We start from the raw sequence: 22,096 nt of genomic DNA, 5'->3' as shown, positions 1-22,096 counted from the left end.
CAAACAGACGCATGAGAGCGTTTGAGAGGAAGTATCAGCATCCAGGCATGAATCCAATTAAAAGCACACGTGCACTCGTGGTGTGAGCACTCTGGTATGATGACAGCTAGCTAACATTCATGCCTGCCCGCCGGGCTGACAGCTCGATTACCTCCACTGTTTTGTCATCAGCATCAGCTTTGCTTGTGACAGGCAACATTCGACGTGCACTTTGGGACACGCCGAGCGACGCGAGCTTCAGGAAGACGAAAGAAAAACTTCTCAGTGTCACACTCTGGAAATATTCAGTACTAATTCATGAGCTCTGCAACGTGCCACATATCTTCTACATACGAGCAGCGCATTAATAATCCACAAAAGTAATCGTTCTCATTCATTTCTATGATATCAAGTTTCACATTCTGTTTATGCCTCACGATGAGATTAATAGTGCATGATGCCTCTAATTTACACGCTACAACGTTGCAGTGTTATTGTTTCTACATCATCGTATAATCGGATCAACGGCCCCGTAACCAACATGGCTGGAAATATATTGCGTGTATAAAACGTAAAGGCAATTCACGGAAACAAGCGAAGGCTCGTGTAAACCGCAGCACGTCATAGTAGCAGAAGATATCTGCGCTTTGTCCGCCTATACGATCCATTAAGTAACATCCAGCCATGCAAACTTTGTCCCCTCTGGTCGTCCACCGGCGGGAATCAGTCAGCTCTAACACTGATCACATATGCCAGAGGGGGAGGAAAAGGCATGTCTCTGCCGTGAGTGTGATCCATCACGTACGACAGGCATACAGCCCACTGACAGAAGGTTATTTAAGATGACAGAGTGCTGTGGAAGTGACGATCTCCATCCCACGTCCTTCCTCTGTTTCAGGCCGGTGACTCCGCGTCACATTTAGTCCATTTGCTGTCCTCTGTCAGATTGTCAGAGGTGGGCGTGTTAGGGATGGCAGATACCGTGCAATTGTGATGTCAAAAGCTCACTTTACACCTGATATGAACACACATCTGCGGGTTTGGAGGTATCAAATTTCAAAATATCTGATTTTTAAAAAGCATCATAAATATATAAACTGTAACCAGACTGTTGCAATTAGTTTTGACAGAATTGTCAGCCGTCAAAACCGCACCACCTTAAAACTTAGCTTTGTGAGCAGGCAGACTGCAGAGCTGCCAAATAATAGATAAATGGCAGCCGAGAGCTTCATTACTGTATCGGTAGATGGTGCAGTCATTTTGGGTTTGAAAAACAGCCAATCTGCTTCTATTTCAGAAACTTTCTGCGGGTGATCCAAACCTCTGAAGCGCTGCTCTTGGTTCAAGTCTGCAGTTTTAGTATTTTGTCTGAACTCTGCCTGAACCTTCCTATAACAACAGATTTACGCTGAGACTCCTCTGTCTACAGTCCCGCCATGATGTCACACATTGATTTGTGAACTGGCTTTTGAAGCCGTGAAACCCCAGGACACTATATCTACACCATCAACCTGGCAGCAGACACCCCCGGGCATGTCAATCAAACCAAGCATGCCTCCAAACAGACCTCTCTTTGAGGCCTAATAGCTAATTAATTATGGAGTTATTTTCTGAAGGACCACCAGAACTCTGATCAGAAGCTGTAAATTTAGCTAATGACATCATAATGACTTGTGGTATGAAATTATTGGCTTTTATTGACTCATGAAATAAGTTGATGCCTTTTGAATGGGAGTCTATTGGAGCCAGAGATTTTTGGCGCCAGCACCTAGTGGGCATCAGTGGTATTGCACTTTGAAGCACTTCCCATTTAGCTACACTTTTCATATCAGGAGACGACACCTATTTCTATATAGAGTCAATGGTCCACAGATATTTTTTTAAAATCTTTAAGATATAATACAAATTATAGGACACAATCAAAAGATAGAAGTGATGGAGTTTATATTTTTCAAAGCACATCTATAAAAAAATATAATTTAAAATAAAAGACGCTTACAGATTTCCTTAAATACTATTTTATTTTTGATTATCTACAACACATTTTATTGACCTTACTTGGACCACGTTTTGAGAATATTAAAGCCTAGTGAAACTAAATCATGTCCCTAAGTTAACTCTCCCTTGGATTCAGCTTCTTGTTGGTGAATCTGCCAACTTGTTCCAAAATTTTAAATCTCTTTTTCAGCTGCACTGCCTGCCTACACCCTGATTGTGATTTCTAACAGGTTGAAAACATGTTCAGCTCTGTCCATTTTCACTTCCAGGTTCGCTTTGATGATCAGATCTTAATGCATCTCCGTGCCGAGTGTTTATGTCCAACGGAAAAAGGAGTCACCGGTTCAAAAACGAAATTACGATCTCAGATAGCAAGTGACTTTTGTTTGTTATCTCATGAAGTCAGGATTCCCGGCAGGGCCACAATATAACATTCCAAGACTTTACCATGACCTTTAACAACCAAGTCAAACTGCTTTCAAGATCTAAAAAAAAGCTTTTCCTCTCTGGTTTATTAATGTTGTTTATCTGTTGAGACAAGTTCTGAAGGGGTAAACAGTCTGGTTGAGTTGGTGGTGAAAGACATTTTCTAAAAAGCTGCATGTAATAAAGATTTATTTGTAAATCAGGTTGTAAGACGTACTGTAATACATATATATTCCTGTAAACAGAACTCATTCAGCTATGAAAATATCTCCCAAGACATCTACACTTCAGTTCTCATAAATAGGAAAATGTGTATTTCTGAAAAACGTTGTTATCGGATATGAATGCAGAAACAATCTTTTCCAATGTTTGGATTTTCCCATAAATCTGGAAATTGTTTTTCGTTTCCTTTGCTTTAAATCCAATCCAAACACGGGGCAAGTAAAACTTGTACATTATTACGTGCCTTTTCCATCCTTTACTGCCACAAACCCTCCAAATCTTGGATCAAAACAGTGTGTGCATATTTGCTGAAGTAAAAGACAAGATGGGAAGCAAAGGAGACAAGTTGTGGGCTGAGTATTAACCAAATGTTGCCTCCTGTTTCTGTTTATTCCTTTTGGTTTCTTTTACACCCCTGTCTTCTTCTCCCTGTGATATGTGGATGGGAGGGACTGGGACTGGAAGCTGTGGCGGAGGCTAATTGAATTTTCCAGGCACCACTAGCAGGCATGTTGCTCTTCAAGCAGGGCTATTAACTTAGTTCTGCCCATTACCGTTCTCCTCCTCCTCTCCTCCTCCTCCTCCTCACCCTTCACCCCATCCACCACGCTCTCAGTGGTACAAAAGGATGGAGGCACAGTTAGGAAAAAAATAATAATAATTTAAAGGCCACAAAGAGGTATAAAAAGAGGAAGAGAGGAAGGAGGCCTCAATACGTGGACTCACTTTGGAGCAAATACTCACAAAACAGGAGAAATCGAAGATTTATATACAGTAAGTGTGTGTGTGTGTGTGTGTGTGTGTGTGTGTGTGTGTGTGTGTGGTCGGGGGGGAGGGGCCATCAGGTTGTAAGCAGTTAATGGAATGACGTAGGAAGGTCGAGGCAACACACACACACACACACTCACACACACACACATTTGCCAATGTTGACCTCAGCGAGTGGTCTCATGGCTCATGGTGGGGGACCTCAGGTATGTTGGCCACCTTGAAAATGACTTCACTGCATTCACCATCATCATAAGCACCACGAGTACGAGTCACACCTCTGTGTACGAGTCACACGTGTGTGTGTCCTGCATATCAGCACACCACATGTTATAAATCTTAAAACCGTGCGGAGACCAGTGAGTGTCAGGCAACCTGGAGCAGGATGCTTCTTCATGTTAACACTTTGATTTGAGTCCTTTGTGACAATAAAATGGAAATGGGAAATCTTACTTCAATGAACATTTGTATTGTCCAGATTCCAGTAGTGTCCAGATGCCAGTGTCATGATTAGAGTTAAATACAGTACAGTACAGTAACCGTTGTCCTTCCCAGTCCAACCCTGCCAACATTTGAGCGGTGATTCACAAGCCGACGCTTGTCTGCTGCCCTTGTTTTGTGAGTAGTGCTGAGTAAAACGAAAATTACGACCAACTGTGTTCCTTTTAGTGTCAAATATTTCTGCCCAGTTTGTTTTAAAATGTCAAATGTGTTATCACTTTTCACCTTGAGATTTGCTGGTAGACTTTTAACGCTAGCTCCGTCTCAGTAAATATTTGGATTTGTCATGGCTATAAAAGCACAGTTGTAATTAATAACACGAACAAAGTCCTATCGACTGCATTAGTACGTCATTCAAGCAAGCCTGCATGCAAAATATGAAAGCCCAGGAACTGGGACACCAAAATGGGACACAGCTATTACTAATTCATGTTATTAATTACACCTGTACTTCTCCTGCTATGGCATATCAGAGAGACTGCTGTGAAAAGTTTTACTGTCTGTTGGTGTAGAGAGTCGGTTTGATGCTGCACTCATCGCTGCAAATGCAACGGGGTTACAATTAAAAATGTCAAAGTGTAAGAACTTTGTTGTACAAATACAAGTAGACAGTCGAGATTGGCATTTTAAGTAATAATAATATTCCGTTTTCACATGGAACTATTCGAGTCACCCCTCCACCCACGCTGCTCTCATCATGGGCTCAACAAGTGGAACTTCAAAACCCCTCGACTTCAGCAAAGCCGATGGGAAGCATGCTGAGCAATCATTTGAGGTGAGGGCCGTTGTTTTCTCCTCACGTCCAACATTAAACTTACTTTGTCTGGAAACAAAGCTAGTTATTGTTAATGGATCGTTTGCTCGGCGCTTCGCTCTAAAGTGACTGTGCATTGCTGTGGTAGACCAATGATATGCTATTTCTGCACTGCAGCTCATTTTTTGTTTATTTGATGCCATTCCTCCTGCTAGGCAGTTATTTCCATCAGGAGTTATTGAAGATGTAAACAGAACAGACTACCAACGCTCATAGATCAATAATCTTGAATTTACTGTGCACATAAAAGGAACACATTTCAGATAAAAGCCACCATCATCATCATAGTTAGCATAGATCCTCACCACAACTCTGAGTTTTCAAGATTTGAAGCTGCTAATTTCCAAAACAAAGCTACAAGGACAGTGAATATTTCACTTATATTTGTCAGGCTGACAAAAGCAGGACTCCAAATGAATGCTGAAGTTGCTCAATGTCTAATAATGCAGGTTCAAGATAATATTAATGAATATTGTTCGCTGGTTTGTCAACCTGAAAAATATTGTGTCAACGTTTAATAATCTCACAGCTGACTATAAATAACCTGTGTAAGCTTTTAGTTTCGAAATGTTTTAAATGCTTTAGACCGAAGCATTCATGAGACAACACTATATATTATGCACCAAAGCTTGGCACAGACATGCACATGTGTCTAGACATTATCTCTCCTCTAGCTTAAATCCCTGCCAACTAGATGCATTTTTCATCCAAACGACAAAGGCAAGCACCCGGCACCTGCCTGTCTGTCAGTCCACAGAACCCAGACATCTCCTGCAGGGAAAAACGGGAGACAAATCCGCTTAATAATCTACATTTCCAGAGTGGGAATTGCTCAAGGGTACAAACAGCCCCAGAGCCTACCGGCAGGGAAAGCAGAATTACTCTGAACAGTACAAAGCTCTAAAAATATGAGCGGCTGGTCGGTAGGTCGGTCTGTCTGTCTGTCTGTCTGTCTGTCTTGTGTGTTGGAAAATAAAACCACTCAGTTCCTTCCACGTCACCCGTTTCCCCACCCGTAGAAAACAGAGCTCTCTGTGGTTTTACAGGGACGGCACAAACTCCAATGGCAAACTCTTAAACACATGGACGAAGAAAACGGGGCCTATATTTAAACCCCCCCCCAATTATATTTAATTGTAGAAAAACACGGCCAATTCCAGCCACACGCGGGCTGCGGCTGTAAGCCGAGCTCGCATTGTGACTGGCCTGTTTTTACTGGGGCCAGAGCTCTGGCAATGGAAACCTAAAAGACGGAGACCTAAAAGACCTAAAAGAGACGGAGGGAGACGGGGGAGACAAACCAGCGAGAGAGAGAGAGAGAGAGAGAGAGAGAGAGAGAGAGAGAGAGAATCAGCCAGAGTGTAGATAATGAATGAAGGAGTGAAAAAATTAGATTGAGCGAGGGAGGGTTGGATAATGAGTGAGAGAGAGGGGGAAAAATACGCCTCCCTCCATTCTGCCCTCCTTGTCTTGTGGTGCAGGGTTATTTTTAGCTACGATAGGGAGCAACACGGTGCTGTAAAGGCAATCATTTCTGCTGCGGCACAGTCATCGCTCACTGCAACATCTCTGTCACCGCAAAGGAAACACACGCGCACACGCGCGCGCGCACACACACACACACACACACACACACACACACACACACACACAGTGCATGTTTTTTTTAGGGGCTTGTATCACTGTCAATACCTCTGAATTGAAGCTGTCAATAGCCAATATATTTTACTGATATTCACCCTTCAAGGCCACAGCCTCACAAGCATTCACAACATGACACCCAGCTACAAACCATTGACAGCTGCCAAAACTTATAGCTCCACAGCAATTTCCCTTCCCTAAACTGTACAACTACATAAAAAGCAACCCCTTCAATTTTCTCAGGGTGGGTGGGGCGGGGTGGGGTTCGGACACTGGATTTTCCCTTGGCAGCGACTTCACAAAGGTCAAGTATCACTTTTAAAGTGCTTCTCCTTTTTCACACATGTGCACCAACAACAAAAGCCTCCTTCTTAGATGACAAAGTGTGCATGCCAGCCAAAGTGTGTCAGGTCAAACCAATTGTGTTGGAGGATTAGCCGAGCACACATAGGCACAACTGTATTCCCCTGGTGACATTTAGGAGGTCAAGGAGAGGAAACCCTATCTGAATCAGTAGCTCCTCTTAAAGGCGTTAAAACATATCTCGTTACCCGACGCAGCCAATAGATTCTTCAGCTGAGATCAAGGTTTATACGCCGTCTGCTATAGCGAATCCGCTTCCTGAGTGTCTCTTTCTGCTCACAGTGCTGCATAATAAGGTTAAAGTGATCAAACATCACAATGTTTGTTCCATGTTAGGACTCGAGTGTGATCTTTGTGACTCTAAAATTGACTAATTCGCTCGTTAACGTATGTCACTCTCGAGTTGCACGAAGAGCCCTCCGCAAGGAAAATGCGACATCTGTAGAATTAAAAGAATGATTAATTACAGCACTGAATGCATTGTTATCTCTCCTTACTAGCATATAGGGAATTACGCATTTCAGCAGTAATTAAGCAAGTATGCCTCAGACACCAACTTATCGCACAACGTGAGAGGGCCGAGGCGATATGTAGACGTAAATACGGCAAAATAGCAACGTGTGTAAAACACTCAAAAGTCAGCTTTTTAATATAGCACGACTCACACCCGCATTACTATGCAGAGCGCGAGATTGCGGCAGCCAACTGGACGGAAGGTGTAAGTGACGGGGAAGTATGCAGCCCATGATTGGAAAGGACTGGCATACTAAGGTACTATCATATCAGCTTAAAGGCTTCAAAGCAGCACTTCGGTGTGTGAGACAGAGTTGAGACTAATTAGGCAGACAGCACGAGGAATCTCACAGTTAGTGGAGAAGACAGCCAACAGGCTCGACTGCATCGCTGCCGCACAGGTTGTTTTCATATCGTAGAAGAATCCCACGGCAGGGCGATTGGAAATGATGCCTTAATGAAGGGATGCGATCAGACAGATAAGTAATCTAAATCATGTCATCCACATGACACCCACACTGTAGTTTAAAGGGAAATATGAACGTGAGAATTTGCAGAATGCAGTGATTGGCAGCTCGAACTGGGTGAAGACAATTAAAGTCACATTCTAACATCGGCGTATCATGATATGGAAAATGAAGGCAAAATTGCATACATAATAATAAAAACAGGCAAAACACCAAACTGTAAAACAATAAAACGAGATGATGATCTGATCCCAAAATAGTTCCAAGACATCGACATCTATCATCCCACTTCAACCTCATCACACAAATTTGTGATTCTACTGTTTGTTGAAAAGAAGCATTCCTTTTAAAATTATGGTAAGAACGCTTATTTGCCTTCTTGCCAAGAGTTTGATGAGCAAAAATAAATAACACTTTATATCTGTACGCTCACATTGAAACCACAACTTTATGCTTTTATATTTTAGCCTTTACATTAAAAAAAAAAACCTAATTCATACCATGGTAGTTAATCAGCTTTAAAATTGCTCGTATGGAGGTTTTTTACATTTGGACAGAGCCAGGCTAACCGTTCGACCACTATTTCCAGTGTTTATGCTACACTAAGCTATCTACCTGCTGGCTATAATCATAATTAGACGTGTGGGATAAACCTCTCTAATTTGAAGCAAGAAAGTAGAGACAGAGAGTGAATGCATTTCCTAAAATGTCAAACTATTAATCTTAGAAGGGACTGATCATCTTACCGGTGATGAGCTCTCGAACTTCCATGTCATTGGTCTTCCTCAGCAGGCGGATGAGGCCCGGGATGCCGTCACAGTTCTTGATGGCCACCTTGTTGTCGTTGTCCTTGCCGTAGGAGATGTTGCGCAGGGCGCCACAAGCCTTGCGGTGGACCTCGGATTTGGGGTGATCCAGAAGCCCCACCAGAACAGGAATCCCCTTCAGCTGACGCACGTCCTTCTTGATCTTGTCATTTTCGTAGCACAGGTGCTGCAGGTAGGCAGCGGCGTTGGACTTGACCGGGTCGATGGGGTGGCCGAGCATGGCGATGACCTCGGGGAGATCCGGGTCGCGCCAGCGCGGGTCCTTGCGGATGCTGTCGATAGAAGGCGAGCGCCGGCCACCCATGCGGTCCAGGCTGGCCATGCTGCCCCTCTCCGGCTGAGCCAGCGGCGCCGAGTACATGCCGTGGATGTAAGGGTGGCGCTCATCGATCAGCTCTGCCTCAATGGGGTCATCTGGATACCCTCTGGAAGACAAAAGAGGACAGGACGGTTAGGACGAGCAAGATGGACGAGGCAAATGGAGGGTGACTCCGACATATTCGTCTAAGAGAAGAATTAGGCAGCCGGGGGAAAGACTTTGAGTGAATCCGACCGAGGTGAGAGCCACTGACTAATGAGGGGGAAAAGGAAAAGCAGAGGGCGGGGTGAGGAAGAGGTGAGAAGAAGTGAGCGATGGAGGCGAGAAGAGACAAAGTACGGCATAGACGGAGAAGGGAACACGTGGTTTGCGGTTTGGATCTTTTATTAACAAGTCTGTCAGAGGGACTGTGGTGGCAATTCCTTGCAATAAGAGTAATATGGTGCGCAACGTTCTTATTATTCTTCCCTGTCAGGTGGCAGCAACAAACATGTCAGACTTCAACAAACATAAAGTCTTCGAGGGAGTGACTGAGAGACGGGAAAAGATTGCACAAAAAAAAAAAAACGGGCAGTTCACAAAAGAAACAGAGACAAGGCAACACCAAAGAAAACGCTTTGAAGGAAAGTCTTGTGAAGTTTTTTTGTTTTATTTTAGGAAGCCACCCTACAAACCAGAGAAAGGATATGATATGTTTTCCCCTACGGAACAGAGAAAAGAGCTACGCTGTTCCCCCAGGGAGGACTACGAGCCCCTTGGATGCCTCCAGGGCTCCCTGCGCTCACTGCTACGAACACTCGCATGCCGTCGCTAAAATGTTAATGACCATCACTCTGGGACTACCAGCTTTAGCCTCATTAGCATTACTACTATTAGGGCAGGGGACTTAAACACTATCCAGCCGTACTCATTTTTGGTGGTGGAATAAAGTGTGCAAAGGAAGAGGGGCGTTTAGGGTGGGAGGAGGGGGATCCTTCAATGATTCAATATTTCCATCCAAGCATCTCAGTCTGTTCTCTACGGATCTTTACTCCACAGACAGCCTCATCAATTCTCTATTGGAGCATGGGGGAAAATGTAGGTGCTCAATTCCAGTGACAGATCATTTATTGCTGGAGTGCAGGCCACCTATTTTACTTAAGGCTCTTTAATCACAAGAGAGATTTTTTTTACTTGTAGGGCACAGCTTGAGGACGCGGAGTCACGTTTAACATTCGGTGAGGAATGTTTCTGAAAGTTTTACACAAAGAAGTTCCCTTGTTTCTGAACACTTTGCACTGAGCTGTCTACAAGAACGAGAGCGTGTTTGGTCGACGAAGTTATGACACGGGGAGAGGAATTTAATTAGGGTTGTGTACTTATGCACAGCCATTATCATCACTCCCCCTCGCCCCACACCACCCACCCACACCCCCGCCCACCCACCAACCCCACAGCTTGAGACATGTTTACCCTCGTTACATAATCCAGATGGTCTCTCTTCTCACCAGCTTTGATGTATGGCGGTTGGTGGTGCAACAAAATGGTGGCCAACGCCGGTCGTTGGCAGGGAATTCCAGACCAAAGTCTAATTTTTAATGAGTTTTATGTTAATTGAGTTTTTTTTTACAGTTCTTCCCACGCCCGCCTGGGGAGGAGTGGTGTGGTGGTGGTGGTGGTGTTGGTGTGTTTGTGGGGGGAGGTGTATCTGCATGCCATCTCGCCTCAGCTCTGGTGTAATCCTCAGCTCAGTTTTTTTTTTTTTTTTTTTTTACACGATCCTCGCATTAACATGTTGGCTTTTATAGTACTACTTTGTGGATTTTTTTTTTTTTTACTGCCCGGGAAATCGATACGAGATGAACTGAGAGGAAAACTCTTGCCTCAACAATGTAACAAGATACTAAATCCCCTATTCAGATGGATGGAAAGAGGATTAATAGAGATGGAGTGAGACACCACTGCTGTTGGGTACAGCCCCGCATCCAAAATGCAAATTTAACAAAATGAACCTTCGGCTATTTTCAGGCTGATTTCGCTACCGTCACTTTTAAGCTCATAGCTTGGTCATTGTTGGGGCTGACCATACATGCTATATTTAGTTTTTTTCAGGACAGTTTAAGCTATCCAGATCTTTCATCATTTGATTTGATAATCCTTAAGAGATGTTATATATTAGCCGTTTTTCCCAAAATAATTTCGTTTTATGAAATTGTTATGTTTTTACATGTATGTCACCAGAAAATATTGTCAGTAAAAATATATTTTTATAAGTGTGTAGAGGAGATTGTTTAGAATCTGTAAATACTTGAACCATGTTTGTGGGACACTGTATGACTCAGCAATTTGAAAAAAATATGTGCTTAGTGCCTGACGGAAAATAAATATCATGAACAACTCCAGGTGGCCCAAACCAGGGACTCACACTCAAACACACGATGCAACTCCAACCAAGTTGAATGCACTGCATCTCCATGTGATAAACACTCGCTGTTCAACCGAGATGAAGAAGAGTGAATTTGAACGGACTTTGCGTTCATCGGGTTATAAGGGTTAACCAAGTTGAAAGAACCGTGAGTGGTTGGAGCACCGTGGATCTGGTGCATCATCACTGTTTACCCTTTCTTTTAAACTTTTTTTTTTTTTTCCAGCATTGTGGAACATGTCGGGAAACCGCAAACCTCATAGGCAGCCTGGTAACCACAGTATGGAAGGAGGGGCCAATCAAGAGCCTGATTACAGCTGCCGCTCTGAGGTTTGGTGAAAACACTTGACAGACTACACGGAAAAAGAGGGGAAATATGCGAGTATGCGTGCACGTGCTGGCGGTCGCTAAATGCTTCCTTTAGTACACCGAAGAGCTAAACATACGCTCCCAGACTCGACAGGCATCATCCACATTTCGTTTGCTTCCAAATATTGGACGTGACGAGGAAAAAAGGAGACAGGACTGAGAGAGAGAGAGAGAGAGAGAAAAAAAGGGCAGTTCACAATCTCAACATCACTCTGTCACACATAGTACCGCAGTTTTCTCTCTCATTATCTGTCACAGTGTTGCTCTTACACTTTTCTGTTCACACACACACACTTCAACACACAGATAAGATGTACAGTTGTGCAGATCGCAGCTCATTTAGATCTGGGCCGATGCCTTGGTAAAGCAGGCGTCTTGAGGCTGAGTGATGGGAATGTCAGGATTTGCATTTAAATTGGCGCCATTGTGTGTACAGGGAAGGGGTGTATTCATGGGATGTGAAAGGGCTCTATGCCCCCAGACGCGATGCTCTGAGCGTGATTACAGCAGATCACTCTTCTCATGTTAATCGAGCCGCTAAATGTCCGGGCTACTTGTGTGTATCTGCGCGGATGCGCGAGCGCGGCCGTTTTTGTTTTATGATACAAAAGATGAAAAGGAAAGATACAAAAAAAAGATACGGCAGATATGAGATGTATGTATGTCCGCAAAACTTCAGCACTCCTCTGATCATCTCTACTTTGTCACTGTTCGCTCTCCTTCATCTCCCGTCAATTCCATTCATCGTCCTTCAGTCACGGCCGTGTGTGACCCTCGTCTTCTGCGGGCCCATAAAATGAGATCTACTGAAAAATGATTAGAGATGCAGAAGAAGGTGTTTTGCTTCATCTGTCATCGCCAGCATTTATGAGCATTTTCAGTGACTCTCCCTGTTGAGCATATTGCTCATTTTGAATTATGGGCAATAATTGTTTTATCACGCACAAAACTCTTTGTAGGAAATAAGAGAGAAGAGAAGAGAAAAATATGGAGTATTTATGTCCTGTTTTATTTCATGTCTCGGGCTGTTTTGATGCCACTACCATCCCTTGTTTTTGTTCTATTAAAGGAAAATGACAAAGTTTCTTCGATAATTTAGGAGATGTCTCAGAGAAAGCTCAAACATGCCAGAAGGGAAGTATAATATTATGCAGAGAATTTGGTTTTAGTGAAAGGCTTGAGGGGGAGGGGGGAAGGGGGCGGGGGGGGGGGGGGGGGGGGGGACAAGCTGGCTAGTGTCACATCACTTTGACGAGCCCCCTACGGACACCACTGGATCACATTAGGACACCCCCACCCTTCAATTAAGCAATGACTGAATGTGAGCATGTATGCATGCATTTCTACGTGTGTGTGTGTGTGTGTGTGTGTGTGTGTGTGTGTGTGTGTGTGTGTGTGTGTGTGTGTGTGTGTGACCCTTGAATGCAGGCGGGCAGGTGAAGCTGCGGATCGCTCAAGGAGAGATGAGTCATTAGAGATTGGCTTAAAGACGCCGCTGTAGCCTGGCAGAGTTCAAAAGCGGCTATTAATCACGCCGGCACGAGGACACCCGCGTCCACGGAAAGATGCTCACGGACACCCACACATAAAGGACGCAGGGAGGAAGGAGGGGGGATAAGATGCACTCACATCCAGATAGTGTGTGTGTGTGTGTGTGTGTGTGTGTGTGTGTGTGTGTGTGTGTGTGTGTGTGTGTGTGTGTGTGTGTAGGTTAGGGGGGGGGGGCAGGGACAGAAAGAGGATAAACATGTACTTTATCTGCAAAACCTGAGGTGGAATAAAGGAAAAGAGATGCCCTTCCTTTCCTCACATTCCTGCTGCCTTCGGGGAAAACACTCACAAAAAAAAAAATCCTTATTCGGGACTCCAGAATAACTTTCTACATCGAGGGCAACAATGTGACAAATTTTTCTCCACACTTTTTGGCAACGCAATCATACATTATAAGCATTACCTTTTCTATCAACTCCCGTTCACACTGGTAACTTCTTAACGCATTAAGGACTGTAGACTTCAAACAGAGTCCTGCTTCATTCTCCACAGCCGGTCGAAAAGCTCTGTGACACCTTAATGCTCCTTGGGAATAAGTTGCAGTTCGTCCATGTCACGATCAAAACTCGGGAACTCTGCTTTGCTCGAAGGGCTGCATAATTTATTTGTTTTGTAAAATATGTGTCACAGTATAGATGTACTGCCACGGTCACACGTCGTACTTGTCACCCAGCACACCGATGTCTGCCCCGATGGCTCGCAGCAAAGCCGACGGGTGGTCGCTCTGTACCTGGTGGAGGTGGCAGCGCGGTGAGCCCACTCATTCACTCTGCTATACAGCACACTGCAGCTTAAACACGAGCGGTGCCGAAAACTGTCACAACCACCCAAGTGGTGAAGTCTTTGCTCCTCAACGCAACCGCCAAAACCAGTTTGTTCACACTGTCTTACTCCCCAACTTACAGCTCAGCGGCCGGCCAAACACATCCCGAGTCCCGACCAGCTCCGAGTGTCTGTTTAACGACGCAAACCTCCCCAGGGGTGATTTCAGATGGATTTATTGACACTAAAATAGCCCCAAAAAACTCTGAACTGTGTGGTGATTCACTTCACTCACAGAACGATGCTTTCAGATGGGTTCAGAAAATATAATATTTGTTCAAAGGTAAGTGTCTGCACACCGAGACCTGCTTGATTTCAGGTGTACAGGTGCGACCGCTAAAAATGTTTAGTGGCACTTGACAGATTTTTGCCCTCACTTTTCCACAGGAAGGATTTAAAGTGCTTAAATACCAAGAAAAATACAAAACAGATCATAAAGTGCATAAAAAAAATTTTTTTAAAAAAAAGGAAAATATGACAGTAAAAAGTGCCTGGACATGCAGATAACACACAAAAACCATCTAGTATGTGGCTGGTAACACGACTAATGACAGCATGCTTCGACCCTGCTTAAGAGTTATTCAGCAGGACCCTGAAATAGCAGCAGCTTCATGATATCTCACTTCTGCTGGACGACATGTGCTCCAATTGTTCCCACAGACCAGCGCTGGAAAAAATATCACATGTCCCACTTGACTTGTACAGATAGATGACAAAGGGAAAAGTATACGAGGAGAGAGACATGAGAAACGCAGATGCTTCCATACGGCAATGCTGCATGATTTGATTCAGCAGTTAACGTCCTGACATGCTCTGGTTCATCTTTTTGATTCGAGACGTCAAGAAGAAAAGGTGTAAGTGAGAATAGATTCGCTGATAAATATCGCTCAGTTGACTGATGTTGCAAGAGGCTAAGTGACTTTAAATTTCAATCAATCTGTGCCAAGGAAATTAATAATATATATATATATATATATATATATTTAAAAAAAATGCCTCTGCTTTTATATGTGTTCACTTATTTTTTTTTTCATTTGTCACCCATCTGTACATATCGGAGTGTGTTAACGTTTAATTCTCTGTCTGAAGCCCATCCGAGGAACCCCGACCAAAAATCATCATTCCCACCCACATGCCACCACATGATGGACTCCACGGCGGCGACAAAATGAGAGCTCGGCGCCGATGCGGAAAGTCATTTTAGTACTAAACATCTTCTTTTTTTTTTGTCTGCGCATAATTGAGGGCTTGCAATACAATGATAAGCTGTAATTAAAGCGCTTTAATTCCCAGATTCATTACAGCACGTTGGAGTCACCGGTCCCTTCTTGAAAGAGTACTAATCGTAGCTCTGACTGCTCAGGAGAAGACCGGGCACTCGGAGAGAGGTGAGGGGAGGAAAAAAAACAAAAAACGCCTTCAGTGTACTTAACGTTTAGGTATTCTGATGTCAGACGATGTGAGGGCGGGAGAAATTTCCTGCTGCAATTAGCCAGATAGGAGTCAGTCGAGTCATGTGTGTTTGTGTTTGGGCATTCACGTGAGCAGCTGTCAGTGTGTGTGTGTCTGAAGGGGTGGATGTGGCTGTTAAAGCTGTGTTGTGACACATGTAAGGCAGGCTACAAATTGCCTGTCACAGCAAGCGCTTCTCACTCAGCGGATGGGGGGTGAGGGGGGGGGGGGGGTGGATGACGACGACACTCACTTTTCTGAGATGTGGATATTTCTTGAGCGCGCGCGCGCGTGTGTGTGTGTGTGTGTGTGTGTGTGTGTGTGTGTCAGAGCGAAGTCATAAAGTGTGTAAAGACGGGGTGTCTGATTAAGCATCTGCTCTTTCAAGCCTCATGCCCAGCCATGGAAGAGCCTTTAAATCCAGCTTGTTGAAAATGCATGAGTGTGTCTGTACATAAGTTTAATTAAGAAGCAAGCAAACCTGAATTCGGCATCACCTTTGATCACAACAAAAAAAAAAAAAAACGCTCACAGACACACACTCGAGTCTTGTCTTGCGCTTCCCTGCCTCTCGACCTCTTCAGCTCTGGTCCTGTGGTCTGGCTTCAGGTTTAAACATTTTGGCCTTTAGATTGTTGGGACTGTGTCCATCTGCTACAGATCACTGATCGAACACGAGTTTTTAACACAAACTTCAACACAACTTCAAACCGTTGATTCGATTTACTCGGGGGTGGACATTTTTCCCCGCTCTCCCCTTTGACCAGCAACAAAATGATTGGAAGCTATTAGGAGACAAGAGTCCATTTGGGGATCTTATTGTTGGAGTTTTTTTTTTTTTTTTTTCTCTCCCTGCTGGAGCCAGAGGTCTAGACTCCTCTCAACATAGGTTTCTCAAAAAGGAAAGGCTTTGAGAGATAACTGACAAAAAGCCTGCTGTCCTCTCCCACTCTCACTCCCTCATCACGTCTCCAATCATCCCCGCCTCTTTACCTCCGACACAAACACATGTTCACTATCCATTTTCGGGAAAATGACTATCAAAACCTTGTTGTTTTTTTTCTTCGCTTTCTTTCTCAAGCCAGCTGCTTAAAGACAAGCGACATTTGTTTACTGTAATGTAGTCCTTTTCATGGCGAGAACAAGACAAGTATTCTTTATTCCCTCTCATCTTAACAGGCTTGATCTAATCTTGTATAGAGGGAAAGTCTGTGTTTAAGCATATGAACGAGAACTCGTGCAAAAAGAAAAACATGTATACTGCAGGAACCTGCACACCTTCACGAAACCATTTCTTTCTGCAAGTTCTGGTAGACTGAAGACAATCTGTCAGGTTTTGAAGAATTAACAAGTACTGGCGTAGAAAAATACTTTCAAGCAGATTTATCTGTGGTAACTTCAGATAGTTTAGCAGATCGTGTCTTCCTACACTTTCTTTCATTTGTCCTCACCTGACTCGAGGCCCGTCACGAAGAGGTTCCCGGTGGGTGCGACCCCGGTTGGCGCCCGGCAGGGTGCGTCGGTTGGCCGTGGAGTAGTCAGGCTCCAGCTCATATGGCTCTTCCTCTTCGGGGCCCAAGCTGCGGCGATCGTCCTCCAGGCCATATGGCTCGGCCTGGAAGCGCTCCGGTTGAGAGCGGTTCAGATCCACAGTGCTGCTACCAATAGGCACCTGGGGCTGCGCCACATGGCCGTAGTCGTCCTTGCGAATGGGCAGCGTGTAGCTGTTCTCCGGCCGGTAGCTGTTGGGCATGTAGGGGTAGCGCGGCGGCCGGAAGTTGACGCCACGCGACAGACTGCCGTAGTTGTCCGTCAAATCGGCGTAGCCGTCGTGCAGGCCGTAGTGGCGGGCGTACTGGCTCTCGGGCGTCTCCACGTATGAATCGTTGTAGGAGTTGTTGTAGGAGCGGGTCAGGGTGGAGGTCGCTTGAGGCGTGATGAAGCGGTCACTTCCGTTCTTCAGGTATCGCCGGTCGATGGAGTCGGTGTAGCTGCCGAGTGGGGACGAGCCCTCCGGCAGGGGCAAGCCATCGGGGCCGAGGGGCAACTGGCGCACCGTCCGGGTGGTCACCGTCTTCACCATCTTGGTCACCTGCGGAGGGGAACACATACACCGGTATGTCAGACAGTGCGGCACGGCGTGACCGCAGAAATGTTTGGCTCCGGCAGACATGTGGGCACGTCATCGTCCAGCAGCACACGTGTTCAAACGTTCAGTTCAAACCGACTGCAGAGGAAAACTCTTCTGTTTATGTTGTAACTTTGGAGACAGCGTCAGTCGGTCATTGTGGAGCAATACAATGCCACAAAATTATTTTTCATAAAATTATAGGTTCTTAATTCTACAAACCAAAAACATGATAATGTTGTGATTTTCCATAATTGTAAAGCCTGTACTACAATTAATGGAACCTTACAATTAAAATTGGAAAAAGGCAGTACACGCGTTCTGATAATCCGCTGCAAGACAAAAGTCAAACGCTAAATTTAGAGCTCAAAATCTGCATGTACACAGGAAGTATAGACTCAGTTGGCTGCGTCCCGCCGGATTGTGCGGTAACAGAGCCATCTTGAAGTGCCACAGCTCCACAGGACCGTGAATCCCGGAGGGTCCCGGGGGAGCGTGGCAGCATCCCACACCGTATCGGGGGGGGGGGGGGGGGGGGACTGTGACGACCAAACCTGCATGTATCCATCTCTCACTCTCACTTCATCCTTTGGCTAAATAACTCCACTTCCTCTGCTGTCTGTCTGGAGGAGTACAGACAGAGCGGCCCGACTCGGCTCCCTGGGCTCGCCGCCCATACAGAAACCAATTTGCTGCCCAGTGAATTCTGCTGTGGCCGATAATTGGCTATTTTGTCCGCGGCTATGAATTCATCTTCAAAATTAATGAGGTTGATTAAAATTAATCGTCATCTGCAGGGGCGCAGGTCTGATGCAATTCACGTTGTGCCTGACAAGGTGTTGCAGGGAGGTTCGTTCCCACTTGACGAGAGTAAAATAAATAAATAAATAAAATGACTGCTCATTCCTGCACCTGATGGGTTGAAATTTCAAAATCAGCCCATTTAATTGTAAAATGCTTTCTTTATTTTCCCAATTATTTACCCAATACCATAATTTGGATTTGAATCAGCAGCGCGCAAAGGCATGTAACACTATCAAGAAACCACCAGGGGGCCGGTGAGGCAGGAGCAAAAACACAAACCGCATATTGGCTGTTCAACACGCATCCTCATTAACTTGGCGGAAGCAAATAGGACTCTTCACTGGCCTTGTTTCTTGATTACACCCTGACTGTGAGCTACATAACAAAGCCTATTTCAGGAACATCAAGGTTCATTTCCATGTTCCGAGTAATTATCAAGTAGTTTAGGTTTGTTTTTGATGCCACGCCGCCTTGGCTTTGCGCAGTTAAAAAAAAAAAAAGAGCTCATTTGCTTGATTCTCATCGGCTACAGGACATGCATGACCTTGGAATAATAAGCTGACTGGGCTGTTCTGATGTTCATATCATTGGTTCTGACTGTGAACTCTGGGCCTCAAGAGGACGTTATGAGCCAGGGGTGAATATCACACCGTCCACGAGGGGGATTACATTGGTGTAATAAATGCCATTTAATGAATTACCTTTTTTTTTTTTTAACTGCATTTTTTTTTAACAGTTGTCTTCAGAGATGCTTTTATTGATATCCGGTAATTTTCATCGCCTATAATAAATCATCATACTCCATTGTGGCTGTCGGAGGCTGAGAGGAGGGTGCGGTGAGTGTTGCAGCTTCCCAGCCTTGACATGCCCAGCTGCCTTGTAGTAACACAGCTTTTTAGGCAATTTGCAAGGGGGCTGCAACGGGAGCCATCACACAGGTTTCAAACCGCCTTTGATGTACGCTCAAGTTCACAAGGCGTTAAACCGTCATGCAAGGGGGAGGCAAGGGACCCGCGTATCAGAAGAGCCTCGGAAATACGCTGAAAGTGGGGTAAACAGGGCTGAAAGAGAATTGCTAAATTGGTGGAGAGCGTGAGTATGTGGACATGTAACTTTAGGATCAATTTCTGTGTGTTTGTGCATGCATGGGAAGTCACAGCAGCACTGAGAAATGTTTAAAACAACCACAGGCAGTTAGACACAGTCCTTAGCTGTTTACCAAAACTGTTAAAAATGGAGGGAAAGGCAGCAGGCGTCAAACGGTCCACTTTACAGCACTGTAAGAGGTTTCACAACCTCCGCGGCATTCGCTTTATCGAGATCTTAAATGGACATGATGGGCGGGGGTTAGTGAGACAGGCTCAGGTAGTAATTCAGGTTTTTCAGCAGCCTGTGATTGCAAAGACTGTGATTAATTTTCAGCCCATGTAAAAGAGCATCTGCGGAGACGAGGGAACGTGTTATTTTCTCTGCAATGTTAGAAAGCCTGAATGGCGACACGTTTAATGTCTTTAAAACCTGGTGTTAGAGGAGGCAGGCAGGCGGTGAGGGGCGGAGGGGGGAGGCGAGAACACAGCAAAAATCACACAGGGTTCGGCGTCCTACTGGGTCTGTCTCGGCAGGGGTGGGGGTCGAGATGGAGACCGGGGTGGGGGTCCGGGTGGCAGGCCTGGACTCCACTAACAAGTTGTCAGGCGCCATCAATGGGTGGAAAGTGCGGCGGGTGATGGTTTTCACCACTTTGGTAACCTAGAGTCGGAGGGATGGATGGTAAAGAACTCTCAGCAAGCTGCTTCAGACTCCATTATGTACGTACATCCACCCTGGTGTTTCAAGATCTATAATGCACATGGTTTCCAGATAATGACACAGATGTAAGTATGGACCATGAGAGAGGACTGCTCTTAAGTGACTATTCCTAGAATCTACTTGAAAAATAAAGGCTTGTCGGGTCTTGAGTCTGTCTGAAAGAAAAAAAAAACAACGTGATGAAGTCTGGACAGAAAAGGTTACTGTTCTCTGCTATGTTAGATAATGGCACTTAGTTTTTCATAACCAGTATTTCCCCTACCATTGTCCTGAAAGAAACAACATACTCATAGAACTGCGGTTACATCCAGTAATTACTATTCATTTATTTAGTTCCTGTGCACCCGTTTTATATTAGCTCAATATGAAAGTCGCTAATGCAATTTTCTGTCACTGAAAGTCGCGCTAATTTGTCTGTTTTTCAGCTCAGTTGCGTGTCTGTGTTTCATGACATGCAGCGTAACAGAGCAGAAGGTAGACAGGTGAATGTTACTAGAGTTGATGACAGCTACACTCGTTACGTGGCTGTAAAAAAAAAAAAAAAAAAAAAAAAAAAAAAAGCACAATAAAAGCCTATAGTTAAGCTATCAATGGACAAACCTCGACTTCAAACTGATGAAAACCAGACCAGAATATCAGCATGTTTTAAATACACCCTACATGCATGTACTAAAAGTCTCTAAGGCAACACTGATATAACAGTTAAATCTGATGAAACTACCATTTGGCATTCTGTGCAGAAGTTAATAACTAACTCCTCCCTATTTAAGGTCGGCTCCCCAGTGTGTGCAGGCTACTGAAAACACTATTATTTGTTTGTGTGGTCCGCCTCGAGTCTCATTAGCTCATATGCAGAGGAAAGAAGGAGTGAAAGCTGCTTTTTATTGGTCCGGCTCAGCTCTTGCCTCTAAAAATGACTGGCGTTCCTTTCAGAGATTCTGCCAGCAGAGAAGAAAAAAAAGAAAGAGGGCTGGACAATGGCCAAGGGAAAACATGGCATGCTGGGACAGGAGGACGAAATGTGGATCTAATTGAACATACACACATTCAGGGTCCGGGCCAATTCACTTTTGAGTTGAATTGATTGAAAACATAAATAGAAACAGCAGTTAATCGGCCACTGAAAGGCCATTTATTGTTGTTTCCCAGTTTCAGATGAGAAACTTCTTACAGAATTTGTCAGCTGTAACTTCGCCTGGTCTCCTCCGCACAAACACACAATTGAATGTAGAACATGGCCCCGATCTATTTTCCCAGATATTCCCTCAGTATACAGTGCTGCAGCTTTGTTTTGGTGCCACTTTTCTGCTCATTTCCCAGTGTTCAAACTAGTAAGATTGCTGATACTAAATCAGAAGAAACGTGTTTACCACTGGAATAAACTTTTTTTGCCTGCAAATCAGGAAGATGGGAGAAACTTGCGTGTTTCATCTTCCAACAGTCAGATGGAGGATAACCATCAAGGGAAAGGAGTGCGTTAGCATAAGACAGTATGGTAAGACTTTGGTTCAAAAGAAGGCGATATACACATAAATAAAACCGTGAGTTGCTGAGAAATGACGAGAGAGAGAGAGGGTGAAAAAAAAAAAAAAAAAAAAAAACATGAAAGTGAGCCAAAGAGAGGAGATGGAGAAGAAAAGGACAGAGGAAGTGAGGAGGAGAAGTTTGGGGGGTTTCTAATGTGCACAAACTCTCAGCTGGGTCCGGATCCGTTTGCCGTCACAGATGCTAGCTCCCAGGAGTTCACCCCTGAACGTTAATCTGCTTTACTCGTCAAACTGACTTCCAGAAAACACCCGATCCCTCCTCTCAGCAGGGTGGGGGGCCTTTCAAAGATTCGTCCTTTCCTTTTTCCTTCCTCGACGGCAAAGTCCCTGATTAGTGTGATGTTTTACAGCACGCGGTTGTGCGCGTTATTT

The 22,096-nt window shown here is 44.7% G+C and overlaps 1 protein-coding gene across 6 annotated transcripts in view; it reads right to left on the bottom strand.

Moving 5' to 3' along the window:
• arvcfb (ARVCF delta catenin family member b) overlaps window positions 1–22,096 on the bottom strand; it is a 219,705-nt gene that overhangs the window by 58,694 nt on the left and 138,915 nt on the right. For 4 of the 6 annotated variants that reach the window (XM_069138258.1, XM_069138260.1, XM_069138262.1 and 1 more), the window contains 2 exons: window positions 16,888–17,528; window positions 8,439–8,944 (listed from right to left, as the gene is read on the bottom strand). In XM_069138258.1, coding sequence (XP_068994359.1) covers window positions 8,439–8,944; window positions 16,888–17,528 — 1,147 coding nt within the window. Of the gene's footprint in view, window positions 1–8,438; window positions 8,945–16,887; window positions 17,529–19,973; window positions 20,118–22,096 lie in introns of all 6 variants that reach the window. The other 2 variants (XM_069138257.1, XM_069138261.1) reach the window with 1 other exon arrangement.

Source organism: Embiotoca jacksoni, unplaced genomic scaffold, assembly GCF_022577435.1.
Source record: "Embiotoca jacksoni isolate LCO1_2020_lvr unplaced genomic scaffold, fEmbJac1.0.p SCAF_8, whole genome shotgun sequence".
NCBI classification, from domain to species: domain Eukaryota; kingdom Metazoa; phylum Chordata; class Actinopteri; family Embiotocidae; genus Embiotoca; species Embiotoca jacksoni.
Note: the sequence above shows the minus strand (reverse complement) of the source record. Positions and strands in the feature narration are given on the sequence as shown.